Source organism: Euprymna scolopes, chromosome 35 (genome assembly GCF_053919585.1).
Source record: "Euprymna scolopes isolate OS-2025 chromosome 35, ASM5391958v1, whole genome shotgun sequence".
Classification (NCBI taxonomy): Eukaryota; Metazoa; Mollusca; class Cephalopoda; order Sepiida; family Sepiolidae; genus Euprymna; species Euprymna scolopes.
The window spans coordinates 62,874,816-62,897,009 of NC_136516.1; the positions used below are offsets into that span (position 1 = coordinate 62,874,816).

The 22,194-nt window shown below is 34.5% G+C and overlaps 1 protein-coding gene across 1 annotated transcript in view; it reads right to left on the reverse strand.

The window, feature by feature from the left end:
* The window catches only part of LOC145259885 (eukaryotic translation initiation factor 6-like), a gene marked incomplete at its 5' end in the record, with an annotated part of 43,101 nt that overhangs the window by 4,794 nt on the left and 16,113 nt on the right, over positions 1-22,194 (reverse strand). The window contains 1 exon segment of the mRNA XM_080117766.1: positions 12,789-12,973. Within this exon segment, the coding sequence (XP_079973892.1) occupies positions 12,789-12,973 (185 nt within the window).

Here is a 22,194-nt window from a genome sequence, read left to right on the forward strand (position 1 = left end):
CTCTTTTGGTGAGGAGGCAGGTAAATACCTACACTTAATGAAGCTATATTTAAATACCAGTATAATACTTAGTTTTGTTTATGAAGAGACACCAACTGTATGATACCATGCGCCAGTTTAAAAAAAAATTGAAATTTGTACATCTGAAAATGAAAATTTGACTGCATAATCAGAAAGAGCACACAATTTTACATAAGAGTGCCAAGTTTCATGAGAATAGCTTGAAAAATAAATAAATGGTGGCAAAATTACCGAATTTCTTGAAATGTTGAGGTCCGTAATTTGGCCCACTTTTTTTAAAGAAAAATGTCCATGGAAAAGCCTAAATTTTGGCACTTAAAATTCTCATAACTTTTGAACTACTGATGGTATTTGCATAATTTAAACGGTTTTAAGCATCTTTTACATAACTTTTCATGCAAGTTGATCAAATAACAATTATCTAAAAAGAAAAAAAATCAACTTATAATGCTAATATAAAGCAATTTAAGGTTATTCTGTGGCGGTATCCCTACCACATGGAAAGCCATCTTTAATCTAGACACATATTTCATGCCTATGGCGATCTTGAGGGTTAGATTTGGATAAGTTAGAGTATCCTTTAATTACAAACTCATCTAGGGAAATAGTCTGCCAATGCCAGTTTCGCTTAGGAATAATAGGTCTGCTTTAGTCTCCTGTAATTGGGTTTCAACGTCTGGAAGGTTGGAACCTAGACTCATGATGTTGGAGAAGGAGACATGGTAGTGGGAATTCTACATTAGAAGTTGGAGTTCTGGGTTTAATAGCGTATTTTTTCTGGAGATTTCTCATGGAGTTTTGGGATTTGTGGACAAACTTGGTTAGAGGAGGGCAGAGAAAGAAAGTAAGAGAAAAAGAAACTAAAAAAATATATTTTTTGTAGCACATAAGGTAAAGCCGTAACCACTAACATGGCATCAAGAAACCCCACCAGAAGTTACTGCACGGTTCAAAATCCAACCAATCCAGTCAGTCAATACAGCAGCCCCAGTACTTTGCACCTGCTGATAGGACACCATCCTTAGTGGTTAATCAAGCAGATAACGTCAGCCCAGTTAAAACGTTTACCTACCAGCACCCCTATTAGTGACATGACCACAAGGATAGACATAGAAATAGAAAATTTTGACATCTCAGGCTACTGTTCACGCAAAAATACTGCCAACTTTTTACTCCTTTTGTCAGAAAAATCACTTGTAAATGAAGATTAAGGGATAAATTAGGAGAAGCGAGAATTTCACAGAAAATGTTCAAATCTTATAACATTACTCTAAACCAGTCTTTAAATAAGATTCCTCAATCTAAAAACATAAGCCGACTTCACAAGTTGCATTATTCGAACGTAATTATAAGGTGAATCTCGAAGGTTCTATTGTGAGGTACCTAAAGCAAAAAAAAAAAAAAAAAAAAAATTTAAAAGCATTTAACCCCCACACCCACTATAGCCTTAAGTATCAGAACAATCCAGGTCTGCTAGCTACTAGTCAGTTTTCAAGATGACCTCGGAAGAAAGGGTCGGGGCCTTCAGAGCTAAGTTAAACTCTTTATTCATAACTGTTGAAATGTATTTTGTCTTAATTCTGCCAATATTTGTGTATTAAAAAAAAAAAAAAAAAAAAATATATATATATATATATATATATATATATATATATTATCTTTGTTCTCTTATTGCAGTCTTACTAAAAATTGAAACATCTTAACATTACTTATGTTTTATTACTCGTGTTTTAAACTTTTTTTTGTTAAATACGCCTGCTATTACCCTAAACCAGTCTTTACCCTAAACCAGTCTTTAAATAAGATCCCCCAATCTAAAAACATAAGCTGACTTCACAAGTTGCATTATTGGAATATAATTAAAGGTGAATCTCGAAGGTTCTATCGCGAGGTACCTAAAGCAAAAACTTCCACTGATTAATATGGGAGGGGAGATTATCTTCAAATTCTATTCTAAACTGGGAATGGGCAAGGGACTTTACTAAGTAAATATAAATAAGTCCCTCTTACCAATTTTTTTTTTTTTTTTTTTTTTTTTAATGGAGAGTAGATAATGCAGTGGATGTGTTATCGGCAACTCCAGTAACTCTCGCTTCTTTTTTTGTCCCTCAGTCCTAATAGGTGATGTTTCTGACAAATGAGCCATACTTACCAGAAGGTACGTGCTATTTGCAAGAATAGCTACAAGTTAAATTACTTATTTTACTTATACTTGTCACGGCATTCACCAACGAGATAGGTTGGGCTGGCTCCAATGGTATTAACCACATCGCATGTCATGGTCATCCACCCTTGTCAGACACCATTGTAAGGACCAGAGTTCCAGGCCTGCTTGACAGTTGCAAGCCATGCCTCAAGTTGATCACCTCAGTGCTTCCTCCAACTTGTTAGTGTATTGGGTGCCACCAGTTTATGGACAACCTCCTTCACGAGGTCGGCACAGCATGTGGTCAAACCACAAGAGTCTCTTCTTCCAAACTAAAAATGTTACATCTCGTGCGGATGACGGAGTTGGAGATCCGGTCAGAGAGACGAAGACACAGGATACAGTGGAGGCAGTCATGGTCAAAGAGCTCAAGTTGATGAAGATCTTTGCGCAATGGCTATGTTGAGACATTTCTATAGAGAAGAATTGTTCTGACCATGACTTTGTAGATTCGCAACTTTTATCTTCTGGTGAGAGCAAAGTTGTTTTTTGACAAAAAGTTAATTCTAGCCAGATTTCACTTGACCAGTGGCCATAAAATTAGCGCTCAGATACTTTAAGAATTCCACCTCTTCCATAGCGTCACCACTCGGTCAGGTAGGGGGTAGTTTACAGAGAGAATCTTTGTCTTGGAAGCATTTATTTTCATCCCTACCAATTTGGCCTTGTGCCTGACATTGTCAAGTGCATGTATAGAACTTGTTGAGGATTTCAATGTCAAATCAAAATCACTGACGAAACAGCCAACTAAGCTTTTTTTTTAGCATTCAATCAATGAAGTAGTTGAACAAGATGGAAAAGAGCACACATACTTTGTGGTTGCCCGTTTGGACAACAAAGGAGTCAGATTCTTCCTTGTAACACCTCACTCTTGTTCGGGTGTGAGCATAATACTTTGATGAGATCAACAAACTTGCTTTAAAGCCTTTAAATTCCATATTTGACAGTTAAATTTAATAATATTTAGTTTGAACGAAATTGCTATAAAACTACAACTAAGATAATAAAAACGAAATTGATGCTAACACCAGTTTGATAAAATCCAATGATTTTGACTAAAAGCTGATTCAGTTTTTCAGACTTATCCTACCACTCCCTAAGAAAAAAGACAAATTGGTTCAGAAATTACAACCCAAAATCCAATAAGACATTACAGTATCAGCAGGCAACAATTTTTAAATTCTATTTAATAAAACCCAAATGCATTCTGGTGGATTTTATTTTGTAATAAATTTTTTTTAAATAGGACGTTTTTATATATTTATTTTGTTTTAATTTATACTATTGCATTTTTGATTTCAATAAATATCTATAATCAAGAAGAATATGTATTTAGGATTACAGTGATGCTTAACATTATGCAGAAGAAGCAGATAAAATGGTGGCTATGATAAAGGCAGAAAAAAAAATGGTAGTGTTATTTTGTTGTATAAATCCTAATGTCTAAGTTGTCGCATGAACATTTTTGGTAAACTGCAGCTACAAGTGACAATGATGGATTGGTCAGCAGCTGTAGTGATATTGCTTCCTTAGATCATAAGATCTTATATTTTTACGAGTGATTGAACCACTAGTTTAATTAATTTAGATTGAGCCAAAGTTGTATATATGTAAGCTTATATAGAAATTGTTAATATACTTCTAATGTAGATTGTGTATTCCATATACACATTTTTAAAGGATTGCCAAGTGTTATTGTTAATATAATGTTGTAAATATACAATAGTCTTAATATTATTTTAATGTAAAGTACTGACATCTTAGATACAAATCAAAATGTTTGCAGTCATTTTTATGGCACAGATGTAATAGTTAAATAATAAATCTATATAAAAAAGTGATCTTGTGTGTATGTGTATGCGAAACAGTTTACCAAACTACTCCCAATTTTTAGTAAGAAATGAATTTTATTTCAATGCAAATAATGTTTGTTTAAACTAAAAGTCTGCATTTAAACAGATCCAAATGATATAAAAAAATACAAGTGACAAGTTCAAAGAAAAAGCTAAGGTGATTGGATTCTTGGCATCAAAACTTGAATAGAATCTGATTTGCCTAATTGATTCTACCTGCTCACTGAATTAAAAATTTGTTTATTCACATAACCAAATGGGATTTCCAATAATTGCTCAGTTATTTTAGTTAATAAAAGAATGTTAATGATAAAAGTACTATTTTTTTTTACTAGTCATTATTAGTTATTTTGCATAGTTAATCATATTTTTACATTAATGGGTTTATTGAAAGCAGAATAAGATATTAAAAATAAAATAAAAATACAGTATTTCCCCATGTTTAATGATTTTTTTTTGTTTTTTGAAAAATAAAAATGTGCATATAAAAAAAAGTCAACTCTGAAATAGGTTACTACTCTTTACTTCCGTTGAGAGAGAGAGAAAAGTATGGTATTTTTTTAACAGTATTTGTTTCTACCTCCCACACACATACCTCAAATAAAATGTTTTTTGTCATTAATCAACAAAAAGAATATTTTGTTCAACTTACAAATACAATATATCACCAGCCAAGATCAAGTCAGCTCATTTAAAATTAGGAATATTTTTAATAAACTTTTTATTTTCTTGCAACTGAAGTTTTTTTTACAATCTTTTTGAAAATATTTTGTTAAAAGAATTATTTAGCTGGAAATATTGAAGGAGCAATATTTTGAAAGATACAAAAGTTTTCAGCACCAAAGTATGTTACAAAAAAAAAAAAAAAAAACTTTTTACAAATATTATCTATATATTTTAGGACAGTTAACCAATTTATTTTTATGTGTATTTTTCTTTAAGGAAGGATCTATTTTTTGTTTGTTTGTTTTAGATGCTTGCTTACAGAGGTATTTTGTTGGGGGGGGGGGCTTACCACTCGAACTTCGTGTTATTGTTAGGGTTAAAGAGTGTTTTAGGAGGAGACTTGCCACACATAATTTGGATTAGAGGTGAAGTCAAAGAAAATTCCATAAATTTGTTGATTTCTATTTTCGAGGTTGAAGGTGTTAATTCCATAGGCCGTTTATACTACGCTGGAGCAGGTTGTAAAAATATCTTTCGTTTAATAAGTAGAAAAAAAAATAACGAAATAAAAAGCTTCCTAATTGTAGTTTGATGTGTTTTCTAACTGCTTTTAAAATTTCAAGAATATTGATATAGATTTTGAGGGTTTGTATTACTATACACACAGATTCGAAAAAGTTGTCAAAAAAACAAATATATAACAAATAAATGTTATCAAAAGCAAGTTACTTTTCTACCTAACTGGATAATTTTTTAGTGTTTTTATTTAATGTAACATGTTTATTCAGCTTGAAAACAGTGTTTACCGATGTTTTGGAAAATTTAAAATGGCGCCCGACTCTCTTGAAACGGTAAGTTTGGGGAAAAAGAGTTAAAAATAAAAAAAAGACAAAATACTGCTAGAAACTCGCTCAATATATGTTACCGTGACATAGGCTGACATATATTCGGTGAGTTTTTAACAGTATTTTGTATAGTTTTTTTTATTTTTAACTCCTTTTCTCAAACTTACCGTGTCAAAGAGAGTTGGGCCGGGCGCCATTTTTAATTTTCCAATACATCGGTAAACACTGTACGCTTTTCGAGCTGAATAAACATGTTACATTAAATAAAAACACTAGAAAATTATTCAGCTAGGTAGAAAAGTAACTTATCTTGCCTTTGATAACATTTATTTGTTATATATTTGTTTTTTGACAACTTTTTCGAATCTATGTATAAACGAGATTTTGATACTTATTTTGATTTTGAAAAAAAAAACATTTGTGGCTGTTTGCAGTAAAACATTGTTTTAATTCGCTGTTCAAAACTAATTTAAAGAATAAAAGTGCATGCAAGCTATATATCTACAAAGGTTTATTTTGTTTTTTTAACCATGTTTTTAAATTTGACGAGAAATGTGAGAAATTGCAACAGATTCATAATGCCGAATTGGTTCGGATTGTTATTATACATTCTGAAAACGGAATAGTTCTAAACTAATGTTATTCTGATGACAAAATAGCTCTCATTAAACATAAGAACATTTATATTCATATTTTCATGTTTTTCTTAATTCGTTCTTGAATAAAAATTAAAGAACGCGTGTTGTTTACAACTGTGCTATTGCTGATTCTACAGGCTGGAGCTGCTGCTGCTGCTAGTAATACTAATTTCATTTGACCAAATTCGAGAAATAGAAACAATTTTTTTTTCGGGTAGGTCCTTTTAAATTATCAATTACCGCGGTCCTACTCAACATAAAATAATACTTTTAATTGATAAAGATTGTAAAAAGATTGATTTACTTACTACTGGGTGTCCGAAGAATTTTTTTTTTCAAAATGTTCGATACTCGGCATATTAAAGTCTTATTTTTAACACGACAAAAAAAGAAATGGTCAAAAATATTTTGGACACTTGACAGTATTAAGATTAACACCTCTTCTGATTGGTTCCCAAATTTCATGACGAAATTCTTCATACAATCACGGTACGGACCTTTAGAAAACAGGGGGGGTCATTACAAAACCTTACCGAAAACGCCATTTTATGACATTCCCATTTTTATCACTTTATTTGCTTAAAACTCTTAAAATATATAATGTACATTCATATTTATTAATTCATTTGAAAGTATATTCATTTCCGAACAAAACAGTAGTAATTTGAAGACTTGAAGTGCTTTGATTTAAAAAATATGGCTATTTTAGTAGAACTACCTTGAAATCTGTGATTATCCAAAGCGTTTTTTCGTCCGTGTGTATTACTACTATTAGCAATTATCAAATTATCTGAAATACAGGATAAGTTTGATTTGAAAAACAAACTCATTCAAGACGTGATCACATGGTGGAATTCAACATATTATATGCTGAAAATAAATCAAGAACAATGAAAAGCTCTTGTAATGTGAGCTGTTGATAAGCTTCCTACCACAACATCTTACCAATGGAAACTTGCTTAAAAAAAAAAAATAAATAAAAATTTGAGTTCCTGAATCCATTTGAAGAAATCACCAAAGAAGCAAGTCACAGAATATCAATGATACCTACAAATTTAGCTCTGAGATTATTTCTGTCAAAAACTGTCCGATCTAATTCTAGTATTTCTGACTTCAGTGGAATCCTAACCATTGTTGAACAAGTCAGTGTATCGATCGAAACAAGACTTTCATCTATATATAGAAAAGGCAAAACGCGTGCGAGAGTTTTTGTATATCCAACAAAGGCTTTTTTTCGCTGGGCTTCTCGGGGAAGGGGGGGGGCACTTTCGCTTAGAAGTGTTTATATACCCCCTAGATAATAATATTTAGGACTTGCAAACGCGCATCATGTCTAGATTTATTTACGTCGAATTTTACACAATTCTTGCTATTTCGGCTCATCTCGTGTTGATTCGGCTGTTTTGTATAAAAGCGAAACTGATGTGTAACTAAGGAGTGATTCTCTGGCCTATGGACGTTTTGGTCAATGTTGGTTTTCACCGTCATATCAGGCATGAAAATTGCTTTCCTTTGGACACACTTCCCCTAATAAAGGGGGAGCTGGTTTTCCCCAACACATTGTGGAAACAAAGCCAGACAAAGTTGAGTAAAAAACAAACCCAAAAGAACTATACCACAGTTAAAATTAAGTGCGGAATTTACTTTCCTTTGACCTAATTAAATTTGCCAAGCACCTGCCATTTATAAATGTTAAATTGAAATTGGTGTCAGTTATTTTTGTTTCGTGGATGTTAACAAGTAAGTTATCAAGTTTTTTGCCGCAACGTTAAAACCAGACAAAGTTGGGTAAAAAACAAACCCAAAAGAACTATCCCGCAGTTAAAATAAGTGCGGAATTTACTTTCCTTTGACCTAATTAATTGCATTTATAAACGTTAAATTGAAATTTTCAGTTACATTCCATTCGTGGGCAAGTGGGTAACTTATCAAGTTTTTCGCCTCAACGTTCAGAGTTCGATCCTACCAAAACTTTTTTTTTCCAATTTTTTAAACAAGTTTTTTTTTTTTTTTAATTTTACTTTTTCTTCTTTTTAAATCATGTTTGCTGTTTTTTTTTGTTTTGTTTTTCAGATTTTTTACCTCACGCTAGTTTATAATATAAAAGCAAAAATGTGTGTGTTTATGTGTGTGCCTGTGCATTTTTTGTGTATGCCCGGCAAAGGCTTGGGGGGGGGGACGCTCAGTGGGGTCACTCATTCTTAAAACTTTATATGCTCCGTAGATTATAATATCTAAGATTTATGAAACAAGCTCGAGTGTATCTTTAATTTGAGCGACTTTTACATGCTATTTTCGCAATATTCCTTAGTCTCCACGTGTTTATTTGGCTTTTCCGTATATAAGCGAAACTGAATCCATAGCAAAATGAGTCTCCCTGGCACTTTTGCTCGGGACATCCAGAAAGCAATGAGGCTTGATCAATGCGGCCAAAAGCCATCATATCAGACAATTGTTATTCATTTTGGTACTCCCTTATTTATGGGGAGGTTTTCTCCAACATCTTGGGGGAAATGCAAACACTGGCTTGCAGCCAAAGTTAAGTTTCCTTATGTTGCATGATGTTTGACCTCATTAAATTCACGCACCTGTCAATTAAGTTTTTAATCGTTAAATTAAAATGCTTTTCATTCCTCTCCCGTCGTGGGTGAGATGCTAGTTTCCCCTCCCCCTTTTCTTTTCCACCTTCGCGTCAAGGCTCCAGGTTTGAGCCTAGCTTCCCACCCAAACTTTCTTTTTTTTTTTACACCTCCAAAACAGCCGGGCAATGCCTGGGACCCCTGCTAGTCTATTATATAAAAGCAAAAATGTCTGTGTATGTAATGTTTTTGTATGTCCGGCAAAGGCTTTTTTCGGAGGGATTCTCGGCAGGGTTACTATATCTTACAACTTTTTACAGACTAATATCTTACAACTTTTTACAGACTAATATCTCCAATTTACAAAAAGAGGTTGTATCTACATTTATTTTGATCGACTTATCGGGAGCTGGTTTTCCCCATCTTGTGGAGCGTAAAGCTTAACTGGCTTGCAGCCAAAGTTAAGTGCATCATTTCGTCCCCTATGGTGTGATGTTTGACCTCGTTAAATTTACGCACCTGTGCGAACTCATTCTCTTGACTTTTTAATCACTAAATTTAGACATTTTTCACTTGACCTTTGTCGCTGTAGCACAGCGGTTAAGACCTCAGCTTTTCTTCCTTTGCATCACGGTTTCGAATCTGCCTAACACTTTGTTTTTCCTCCACACACACACACATCTCCAATCACCTGGACAACACCGGCCATCCACGTAAGTCTATAATATAAAAGGCAAAATGGGCACACACGTTTGTATGTCCAAGAAAGACTTTTTTTCGCTGGCCTTCGACAATTATTTTATTATTTTGGAGAACTTTCCTTATACTCCAGAGATTATATTTCAGATTCAAAAACGGACATTGTCTATCTTTATTTTTATAGAGTTTTAAAAAAATCCCTGGTTTCCGGTGTGTCTTTTTCAAAGCGAAAACACACCGCCTCCTGGTCTTCCAGCTGGGACGTCCAAAAAGGCAATTAGCTTTGATCAATGTGGGAGAAACCCTTCATATCAGACAACTGCTATTCATTTGGACGCTGCCAGAGCTCCCCCTTTTAGGGGGAGAGCTGGTTTTCCCCAACATCGTGGAGAAACAGATACTGCAGAAACTGGCCTACAGCCAGAGTTAAGTGTGTGATTCTTAACTTAAGCTAGATGTTCATTTCTGCGCCTGTGTAAACTCATTCATTTAACTATCCATTTCTGCAAGTTAACTTTTTGATTGACGTCAAATTTGAACGCTTTTCACTTCCTGTCGCGTCATGACGTAGCGGTAAGACGTCAGGTTTTCTTTCATTTTCTTTTCCACCTTTGCGCCACGGGTTTAAACCTGGTTGCCTACCACCACTTTTTTTTTATTGGCTCAACATACATCTCCAAACACCCAGGCAACGCCAGGCACCCACACTAGTTCTATCTAAATGATAAAAACTTATGTATGTCTACTTTCCTAGACTCACAATGCAAATATTAATTTTTCAAAATTGAGATAGAAAACATTGAATTCTACATCTACTTTCCACTCATGATAATAAAGCAGAATTGGCAGAATACACTACTCTCTTGAGGGTCAAGAAGCACGAAATTATAAGATGGCAACTTTGAAACCAACTGACAAAAAAATAGTAAAAATGCCACAAAAGATGCTTTCATCACTCCTAGTATAAGAAAACAAAAGGAAGTAAAAGTACAATTATTTCTAATTCAATTTTGGTCTTCATTTTTAAGGTGTGAAAAGTGAACATTTTATCATTTATAATAGCAAAATTGCACTGATGGGCATTTTTTAAAGTTTTTTTTTTTTAAATTCAATTTTCATTCGAAACAAGGCACAGTGCCACTTTGAAGTAGGGGGCTACTATCGAGGACATAAGTTGCAGGGGTATTATGAAGAGAGATGAGTAGCAAGATGTCTGTTCATATTACACTTGAATTTCTGCATGTCAGTACAGTTGGGAAAGCAGAATCCTGGAAGGGAGTTCCAAAATCTAGCAGTTCTGCATAAGAAACTATTGGAGTAGAAGGCCTTCTTACATCTAGGGATCTCTACTGTGAAAGGGTGGAGTTTGTCGGGGATGTTCACGTCGAGGGAGTACCAGTGCTTGTAGTTTGTCAGAGCATTCACCATTAAAGTACTTGTAGAAGCAAAGGAATACAACATTTTGTCAGTGGGACAGAGGCCGAAGCCTAGATGACAGTTCAGGACCTATCAGGTTGGCGACTCTTTTGAAACCTAACCAGAAGTGAGACACAAGTAGTAGATGCACCAGCCCAAATGTGACAACAGTACTCCATACATGGGCGAATGGTGGTAGAGGTACAAGATACTTTCAGGCGTAAGTAGTTTTCTAGCATGGTAGAGAGAGCCCACCTTCCTTGCAGAGCCTTGACAATGTTCTCAATGTATCTATTCCAGTTCATATTCCCTGTAAACAGAGTTTAAAGGAAGTACTTTCGGGTAATGTGTTCTTGGCCATTGCTATTGGTGGTAGAGAAGGTTTCTTGTAATTATTGAAGAAGACAAGCTTAGTCTTGGCAGCATTGAATGTGACCATCCATTTTTATCCCCATTCCACTACAGTTTCTAGTGTTTCTGCCATTTCCATATGTATTCATCTGTTTTCCCCTCGTGCCTAGAGTGGTGTTATTAGCAAATATACCCATCTCCGAAACAATTTTATCAGGGAGGTCATTTATGAATATCAGGAATATTAAAGGTCCAAAACTGTAGTAGTAGGATACACTTCTTCAAGCTTTGTTGAGGGTCAAGAAGAACAAAGTAAAAGTAAAACTATCTTTTTCAAACCTGTTTGAAGGAGCTTTGAATAAGCCTACAGTAACAAATCAAAACTTAGAGCAGGTAGAAGCCGAGTTGACCTGGAGATTGCAACTACAACAAAATCACAGTCTAAACTCAAAAAGAGTAAATCTCTTATTAAGTACACAAAAGAACTTGACCATTACGTAGCTTTACAACTACTTGCAAAGAGGTGATGATCCATTTCATGGTGGAAGAAGACACAGGAGACCTTACCACTACCGAGTAAACTGACTTCAAAATATTTAAGCGCACCACCTTCGTCTGTAGAGACTGAGAGTTTTTTTTAAGTACAGGTGGTAATGTGTATGAACCTGTGAGGAAAAGGTTGGGTCCTGAGAATAGAGAAGCTAATGTTCCTATATGACAACTTAAAAATATTCAACTTTAAATAATGAGGAGACTATGAGAGCAGAGAAGGCAGGCAGCAAGAAAAAAAACGAGGAAAATAGTGTTTTGTAATTTCTTTTTTTTCTTATCTAATTGTTTAATTATATTCATTTAAGAATTAGAAATTGTACTTTATATTTTGTAATTTTAGTTAATAAAGTTAAAACCATAATAGTGGCCAGACAATTAAAAGTTAAGTTAGCAGTTACTATGTTAATGTGTCAAAGCTATCTTATAAGTTACTTGGCAGTGATGAAATGATTTAAATTTAATAGGAAAGAAAAAAATTAATCAGTACACCCCTAATTTCAACCATTTTTAATGGCAATGCATTAGACTATAGCAACAAGAAAAGAAAAGCCATCACTAGTTTGAAGTTTATCTACTTCTTAAGGTAAAGACCCCCCCCCCTCCCTAAAAAAAAAAAAAAAAAAAAAAAGTTATTTAAATTTATTTTTGTAATAAATTACAGAATTTTGGGAAAAGTTAAGTTCCACGCCACAGAAAAGTTTTTTTTATGTGCCATTGTAGTTAAATACAGAGAAAAACAATACAACTGAAACCACAAATGTTATATATAAAGCCAAATATTAAATTAAAACTTGAAATTTTTCAAATAAGACTTTGTTTTTTAATTATGGTGAAGGGGTTGTGAAGAAGTAGAAAATAAACACACTGAAAAAACATCTTGAAATAGAAAACATAAAATGAGTGGCAGCAACAAAGGAAAAATTGGGATTCTGAAGAATGGAAAAGAAAAAGCAAAAACAAACCTGTCAATCAACGAGTCTCTCATGGTGCTGGTAATATTTGAAGGCTGAGCTCCTTCACCAAGTTTGAATACACTTTCTATGACAGAAATCTCTGTACTAGTTGTGTCCAGCCCACAAAAGGAAATCCAATCGTTAACAACTAAACCACCACCAATAATGTCACTTCCTCGGTTCACTGTACCAGCCTAAAAATAAACGAGAAAACAGTTACATGAATTTTTAAAACACAGTAGTTCATTTTTAAAGTTTAGAACCAGGAGGTAATTTTCTTTTTTTTAAATAATAACTGTATTTATCAGACATTATGCAGAAAGTTTAAAGAAACAAATTGGAAAATTATATCATTGATTTTGCAATAAAAACCCGAGATTTCAGTTTGGAAATAAATTATTGCTATCAACTTTTAATTTTTTTTCAATATTGCTACAAATTATACTGATCAACCATTTTGTTATATGTACCGTTTTAGCTGATTTAGCATGAATCTTATGTGCTGGATCCAAAAATCACATCGGTTTTGCTTAATCAGTTCAAGATTACAAGTTATGGCCACGTGTTGTTTTTTTGTTTTGTTCACATGTATTCATGTGTGGAGCATTTAGAAGTTGGTGCAGTTAAAATGCCATGTTCTGATTGGAGATGATTATTTTAATGACAAAAAATATCCAGATCTGATTGTTCTGGCTGATTATGTAGAAAAGGGATCAGTTTGAAATCATAAAACTTCAAAATTTTTCAAAAAAAAGAAAATGGTGCTCAGCATACACAAAGAAGGACTGTCCCTGTACTATGTGAGAAGAATTAGTGCTTTGTAAAGAAAGGAACGTCATCAATGACGCTCTAGTGGACAGACACAGAATACTCTTCCAACCACTGCACATCAAGCTTAGCTTAATCAAGCAGTTCACCAAGACTCTAAACAAGGATGGTGACTGCTTCACTTACTTGTGCCAGACTTTTCTAGGATTGACTATGGAGAAGTTGAAAGCTGGCATTGGTGAAAGTGCACTGAGGGACCACCCGAAAATGTGCCCTAGTTGTCCAACCTGCAAAGGGTGTTTATTCCAAAAGCTGTTCTTAACATGGGGAGGTTAGAGGGGTTTATTCCTAAACCTCCCCCGAAATAAACTTCTACGTCTTCGGGTGGTCTCCCAGTGCACTTACATCCTGGCATCTTCGAGGGTCCTCAGATCCGACAGCTCAAAGATCCAGAGTTCAAAAACTCAATGAACGAAGTGGAACTGAAAGCATGGAAGGCATTTGTTCTGGTAGTGAAGAACTTTCTTGGCAACAATAATAAGGCCAAAAACTATGCAGAAGTTGTCGACAACATGCTGACTACTTTCGATGTGAGCGTCAAGATGCACTATTTATTTTCACATAGGAACCGTTTCCTGAGAATCTGGGATCAATGAGCAACAAGGAGAAATTCCATCAGAACCTGCAAGAGATAGAGACCAAGTATCAGGGTCGCTGAGATACAATCTTGATGGCTGACAACTGTTAGAATCTGAAAAGAGACTTCCTTGTCGCTGAGCATCCCAAGAGTTCAAACGAACTGAAGTTTGAACCATGAAGTTTAAACAATGTTGAAACATCTAATTTACATGTATTTACCTTTATTAATGCCTACCAATCAGTTTACAGTAATCAATGTTTCTATAAGGTTGTTTCTATAATATATATTGTAAACAAAAAATTACACTTAAAAACATATTTAGGATATTTTTTGAGAAAAATCAGCTAATAATGCAACAAAAATGTAATAAATTTTGTCACAAGAATCTGATTTTTTTTCTCTCCAAATACATTCTTTTTTTTTTTTTTTTTTACATGGGGGTCACCACTTATCAAGGCCCGGAAGCTACTCAGGGATAAGGGTTATTGCATGTACAGTAATCAATGGGATAGTATCATAGTAATCGTTAGTATTGGAGATTTGATAAATTAAGGGGGTGGTTCGTCAGGAATATTGAAGATATCCAAGTTGTAGTCAGGTGGGAAACAGGCAAATGGAAGAGAGCTCCACAGTCGTGCACTTCTAAAAAGAAGATCTGCTCATGGAATCTACACTTGGATTTACGTACAGATAAAGATTGGGGAAAATTATTGATAGTGGTTTCAGCCAGATAGGTGTTTTTTGTGAAAGATTGGCAAGGGGGGACCAGAGATTGGAGCTCAGATGAGCACTTGCGATGAAAATAACGATAAAATAAAGACAGGTTCGCAACGTCTCTTCTGTGGGAGAAAGACTGCAGGGAAGAGAAAAGGGCATCCACCACTAAGCCACATATTTTGTACTCTGTCAAGGCAGGACAGGCTGTTTTTAGCAGCTCCTGCCCAGATGTGGCAGCAGTACTCCATCCTTGGATGTACTAGGCTTATATACAGATAGAGAATTGCATCAGTAGTGAGATATCTTCTGGAGCAGTAGAAGTATCCCACCATTCTCTCAGCAACCTTGGCAACAGACCTGATGTACATGTTCCATTTCAGATTAGGAGTAAAAGTCAAACCCAGAAGCTTGTCAAAACATGGAGCCTTCCCAAGACGAGAGCCATCCATTTCAATTGATGCCAGATGGGGGTCAGAGCGTTGATGTAAAGATAGGAGCTTGGTTTTAGATGCATTAGTAACCAGCCACCTCTTCCCCCACTGTACCACATGCTCAAGATCAGAGAAGAGAGAATCAGAGAGAACTTTGTCATTTACAGCTTTTGATGTGTTGCCATAGATGGTCATGTTATCAGCATGATTTAAGTATGTGTTTTGGGAGATCATTGATGTAGATCAGGAAGAGAGTTGGGCCCAGGATGGATCCCTGAGGGACTCCAGCATTAATACTGTGGGTCTGATTTCTGCCCATCAACCATTACTCTTATGAGCCTATCAGAGAGAAATGAGAAAACATTTCCAGTTATACTGTAGCTGGAAATCTTGTGAAGTAAGCCCTTATACCATACCTTATTGAAGGCCTTCAATATGTCAAGAGCAATTGCCCAAGAAAGGAAGCCTTTGTCAAGAGATTCACTAATCCTATGAGATATAACCATTAGCACATCTGCTGTAGATCTAACAGAACGGAAACCATATTACATGTCACTAAGAAGGTTATTTCTGCTGAGGTGGTTGACTACTTCTCTTTTTAATATGGATTCCAGCAACTTACTCATGACACACAGGAGACTTATTGGTCTGTACTGAGAGGGAGATGACTTATCACCTGAATTCTTAAATACAGAGCATACTAATGAGGTTTTCCAGGGTGTTGGAAAGCACTTCTCCTTAAGGCAACACTTAAACAGTATGGGGGCAAGTTCTGGTTGGAGCTTTTTCAGCACTATAATTGAAATGCAATCAGGGCCAGTTTTACTGGAATCCAGGTTCTTGATTAGCTTGGCAACTTCACGCACAGATATTTGTATGTTGCATAGCGTGTTGTCTGTTATAGGAGGAAATACGGGGAGCTGATGGCCTTCGTCGCATAGAGTAGAATTAGCTGCAAAGTTATTGGCAAATAGTTTGGCCTTGTCTGATGCTAACAAGATTTTATTTTTTCTGCAGTATGCATTATTTTAAAACTAGTCTAAACTTAATACGTAACCCAAACAGTATTACTCTTAACCAGTCTTTTTAAACAAGTTCTTCAAATCTAAATTAATACAAATTCCCAAATTGATAAAAATTCCATTTTTATGTGGTGGAAAGCATTATTGAATTAAAAGAAATAAATAAAAATACAGAACCCACCATGATCCCCCCCCCCCAGATACCCTTTAAGTACCAGCATAAAGTCAGTTAGTTGGCTAGCCTCTCCTTGTATGCTATGAACTCAGGCTAGCCAGGTCAAGCTCCCCGGACCAAAAGCTAAGAAATTTTTCTATCATAACTTTTGAAATCTATCCTAAAATCGCTAACATTTGTGTATTGCAAACTTTTTGTTTTATTTTTTTCCTCATTCCAGCTTTGATTTTAACTCTGAATATTTTAACTGCATTTATCTAGTAGTTTTCTTTCTTTCTTTTTAAATGTCTTTTGTCAAATATACTATTATTAACCAATACTGTTTTCTTATATTTAAAACAGGAAAAAAAAAAACTAACCTAACCTGATGGAGAGAAACGGATGGCAGCAGTGCCAAAATACACTAAATTAGTTGTAGAAATTTAGATAACATTCAAAAAGTAAAAAATTATCACCTAACGATTTTTTTCTTATTGTTACCAACTATTCATCTAGAGTCCTGAATTTTTTTATTACTTGGACAATTGTTCTCATCAAAACGTTTTGCAGATAACATGATGAGAACGATTATCTGATTAATTGTTGGAGACGCCCCTCCATGGGATTAATGGACTATCTCATGACGTCACTTCCTCTGGTGGCGTCACTTCCGGTAGCAATACACATGAAAAAATTTTAGTGGCTTAAAATATTTCAATATTGATATACATAGAAAGAGCTTGATAATCTAAGAAAGAATTTTTTTAAATCTTTAAAACCCAATTAAAATCAAGGAAGTTATGACTATTTTTATGCCCTGCGTGTTTGGATATTTTTCCCTTTTTAAGACCATATGCGTTTTGTCACATTTTTTTGCACTATTTTTTCAGTAAAAATGCTATATCTTTGTTAAAACACAAGATTAAGCAATGAAATTTGCCATATAAGTGTATTTTTGTGCAAGGAATCTGAATATGCAACTGAAAATCTCCAGAAATTAATGGTTTCCAAATAATCTGCAGTAAATGCACGTAAATATGCTGCAATTGCTTAAAAATGCCATGTATCCATTAAAAGAAAAGAAGTTAGAGAACTCAAAGTTTAGTTGTAATGCATTTTATGTGCCAAAAACTGAAATCGAAATCTAGGATTGGTTAAAAATGAATATATTGCAATATTTCTTTGGTATTATTGTAGATTAATACCTTCTGTTACCCCTCCCCCATCTGACCACCTCTCCAAAATATGTGATTCTACCTTTATAGACAATTGGATGTGAACAACTTAAAAAACTTTAAAAGATAAACTAAAATTATTTTAGAATTTTATGTAAAATGATTTTCCATTTTGAATCATTCGAGCATTTTAGGGCAGTTACCCACCCCTTTTTCCTATGATAGATAAATCCTGGGTGTTTTTTTGTTTGTTTTCTAAAAGGTAACTATGCGTGATTTTAAGAGGGTCTTTGTGCAATTATGAGAAGGTGGGGAGGTTGCCACTCTGACTTTGGGTTAATGAAACCCCAAAGAAAGAAAATTATGTGTGAACATCCTGAAGACTTGATAGAAACAAAACAAAAACAATTTTAGAATTTAGAGTGGGGGTTGGTTTCACATAAATGTAAAATAATTCACCATTTCAAGACGATCCTAGCGTTTTAGGACAGTTGACCAATTTATTTTTTTATGGGAGATTAATCATGTGCACTTTCTTTAAACGTTTTTTATACTTTTTTTACGCTTATAGGAGCTCAAGTTTATTTAGTGGGTAGCTCTGCCACTTGTACTTAGCGTTATTGTTAAGGCTAAAGGTTTTAGGAGGAGGCTTGCCACTCATACCTAGGATTAGACATAGAATTAAGCGAGTTTTTTTTGTTTTTTTAAGAGGGTGTTTGATACCCATTGTGAAACTTTACAAGAATTGACAGATAAAAATAAATGTTATTCAAAAAGTGACGTCCCTCTAACAGAAAACATGATACTTGGAAAAATATCACATATTTAAATTCTATTTAAATATAAAAAAAGAAACAAGTTTTTCCTAAAGCTGACAAATTGTTAAAAATTTTGAATTAAATGTTATTTTGATTTTTAATTACATTTCATGTCTTTTCCTACTGTTTTTATTTTTTAACTGAGGACCTCCTACAAATATTTAAATATTGATTATTTATTTATTTTATTCTTTTTTTTAATAATCGGATAGATTAGTTTCAATTCAATAATAATTCACTGAAAACATTTTTTAAGGGACGAAAATTAGGAGTGTGTTACTGTTCGTACACATGAACCAAAACAATCATATTTCACATTTTCGCTTGTTTTTAAAATTTACTACTACCCAATTTTTTAAAATATTTGTATGGTTGATGACAAAATAGCTCTAACTAAACATGTAAGAAAATTTTTTTATAACCAGATTTTCAATTCAAAAAAAAAAAAAAAAAAAAAAAAAAAATCGATTTGAAATAAAAATAAACAAAAACAAAACGTCTGTTTACGCCATGTTATCGCTGCTGCTATCACTAATACTACATAACGATTTTTTCGGATATTATGTTTTTAAATTGCTACGTACTACTAGAGAAAACGCTGTCCAATCATTTTTTTAACGAATAAACATAGTAAAAAGATTGTTTTATTTAATAGTGAGTGTCCGAAGAAATTTTTTTTCAAAATTTTCAATACTCATCATTTTGAAATCTTTTTTTTAACAACAAAAATATGAGTGGTCAACTGAATTTCGGACACTCAAAATTATTAAAAATGACATCTCTTTTGGCTAATTTCCAAATTTCATTAAAAAATTCTTAACAGAAACACGGTACGAATGTTTAGAAATCAGGGGGGGTCGTTACAAAATCTTACCGAAAATGCTGTTTTATGATGTTCACATTTTTATCACTTTATTTGCTTAAAACTCTAAAAATATATCATGTATGTTATTATTTACTAATTCATTTGAAAGTATATTCATTTCTGAACAAAACGGTGGTATTTTGAAGACTTGAAGTGCTTTGGTTTTTAAAATAAAGCGTTTTAACGGCCATGTGTATTGCTACTTCCGGTATCGAGTACCAGTGCCCGGGAGTCAGAGATTGGCACGCAGCCAAGGAGGTTGTGTGCAAATGCCCCACAATTGAGGAATGGTATTGTTCAACCTGCTTTTGCCTGTAATATATGTGAATACATGTTCATTCCTAAAAGTCCTGTGTTCCTTTGTTTTATTACCATTCAACCCCATAACAACTGCCGATGTCGGATTTGACTTTCACACAGGTTAACTCCACAAAACAGGAAATGAATGTGACTTCAAAAGAACTTCGGATTTACAAGCGAAGAATTCGGCTGTTCTAAAAACAAAATTCTAAACACACACACACACACAAAAAAAAAAAAAAAAAAAAAAAAAAAAAAAAAAAAAGAAAACGAACAGATGGCAAAAATATTGACTCAATTGTAAGTTAACTTTCTTAACCTCTATAATTGAATTGAAAAGAACTGTGCTAAATAAATTTTTGTTAAGGCTATAAAAGTTAGTTTGGTTGCCTATTGAAAGAAGAAAAAAAAAAAGAAAAAAATGTTGACTCAATTTCACCGCGAGAACAATTTCTAATTGTAACTTGTCTACGGTTTATTCTTATGCAAATTTGGACAGTTTTCAAATGAAGTGAAAATTTTTTTTGCCTTTGTTTTTTGCTGATAACTTTATGCAATGTTTTAACGGGAGAAAAATGTTTCTTTTTTCACTTTACTTGAACTTAAAGAAATACTTTTTCATTGAGTGAAATTTTCGGAAATATTCTATTTTTAACTGTCGGTTCTAAAGTGAAAATTATTTTTCTTCCGCATGGGGTCAACCCCCCCCCCCACACATATATATAAAAAAAACACCCATTTTGGTTAACTTCCAGACAATTCCACAATTATTTTTATTCTTTTGCAACTGCAGTGTATCACAGTATATTTTTTTTGTTTTGTAAGTAAAAAAAAAAAAAAATTTTTGTCCACCTTCATATTGGGTTATCTCTAAGGTTTTTACATTGCTCCCTCCTCATGTGCACACACAAGGAAAGGACATTTTCATTATTATCATTTTATCTCTCTCCTCCAATCAAAAATGGAAATAATTTTTTTTTCCGTGCGTTTGGAAAAGCCATTATAAGATGGAGAAGGTTAAAACAGTATTAATACAGCTAATCAAGGCCCAGATGGACCAGCAGCAGAAGGCTGAGGAAAATTTAAAGGAACGGGATAAACAGCTCCACAAGAGTTTTGCTTTTTCCCAAAGTACAATATGGAACGCTATAGAAACGTTCAACTACCAACCGGAGGTGGATGGGACGTTTGACGCTTTCTATTGGAGATATGCGGACCTATTCACGATGGATAGTCAAGAGTAGAGCAACGCTAAGAAAGTTTGCCTACTTTTGAGGAAATTAGGGACGACAGAACATTTGTGGATTATATTCTCCCCAGGAAGACAAGAGAATTGGAATTTTCTGAAGCGGTCAAACTTTTATCCAAACTGTTCAGCCCGAATTCTACGCTCTTTCATAGAAGATGAAGTGCTTGAACCTGCAAAAAAGCGACGACGATTACCTGACCTTCGCATCCGTGGTAAATAAACACTGCGATGATTTCCATCTATCTGACTTATCGGCAGAGGACTTCAAGTGTTTAATTTTTGCGCAGGGTCTAGTCTCATCCAAAAACGCTGATATTAGACAACATGTTCTTGAGAGTGAACAGAAGTTGGCCGAGGATTGTCAACAGGTAGTCTGCATAAGGAACAACTCGAGACACGTCGAGGAGTCAGGCGCAACATGCATTAGAAAGAACAACTGTCAGACCGGAAAAATACTCACCCCAAAAAAGCAAAGCTGGAAGTAAGAAAACTCAGGCTACATCTAATAAGTACAAACCAGTCACAAGACCCGGATCCCCTACAAACCCATGCTATTGCTGCGGCAGGAAACATTGGTTGAGTCAATGTTTTTACAAAGTACTGCAACGAATGTGGCAGGAAGGGCCACAAAGCGATCCAGTGCAGGAAGAACAAGGACAAGAACAGCGTCCGACAGCCTAGATTCGACTTGGATTCAGGTAAGAACCAGCGCAAATATGTCACAGTTAACATCGCAAATAAAACTGTATCTATAATTGGATTCTGGATCAGACCTGTCCATCATTAACCTAAAGACATGGAAAAGGCTAAGGAAACCAACCATGTGGAAGATAAACAAATCAGCTCGAGCTGTGACAGGCGATAAAGTGGAATCACTCCCGGTGATCTTAAATGGTGTTACTAAAAAAGTGAGAGTATATGTACATAGGACATCCGAAAACCTCTTTGGTACTGACTGGATGGAGTGATTTGAATTGTGGGACCAACCTAGGAATAAATTCTGTCATAGGGTAGAAGACTCGTCTACAGAAGCGCAACAACTGAAGGACGAGTTAAAAGAGGAATTTCCAGAAGTATTCTCACCAGGACTAGGAAAATATACAAAGGCTATAGCAACATTCGGACTAAAAGAAAACACTCTGCCCGTTTTCAAGAAGAAACGAAATGTCCCATTTGCAGCAACAGAGAAAATTGACAAGGAATTGGATCGGCTAGAAGAGGATGGAATACTATTGAAAGTAAGCAGCAGTGATTGGGCAGCCCCTACCGTATATGT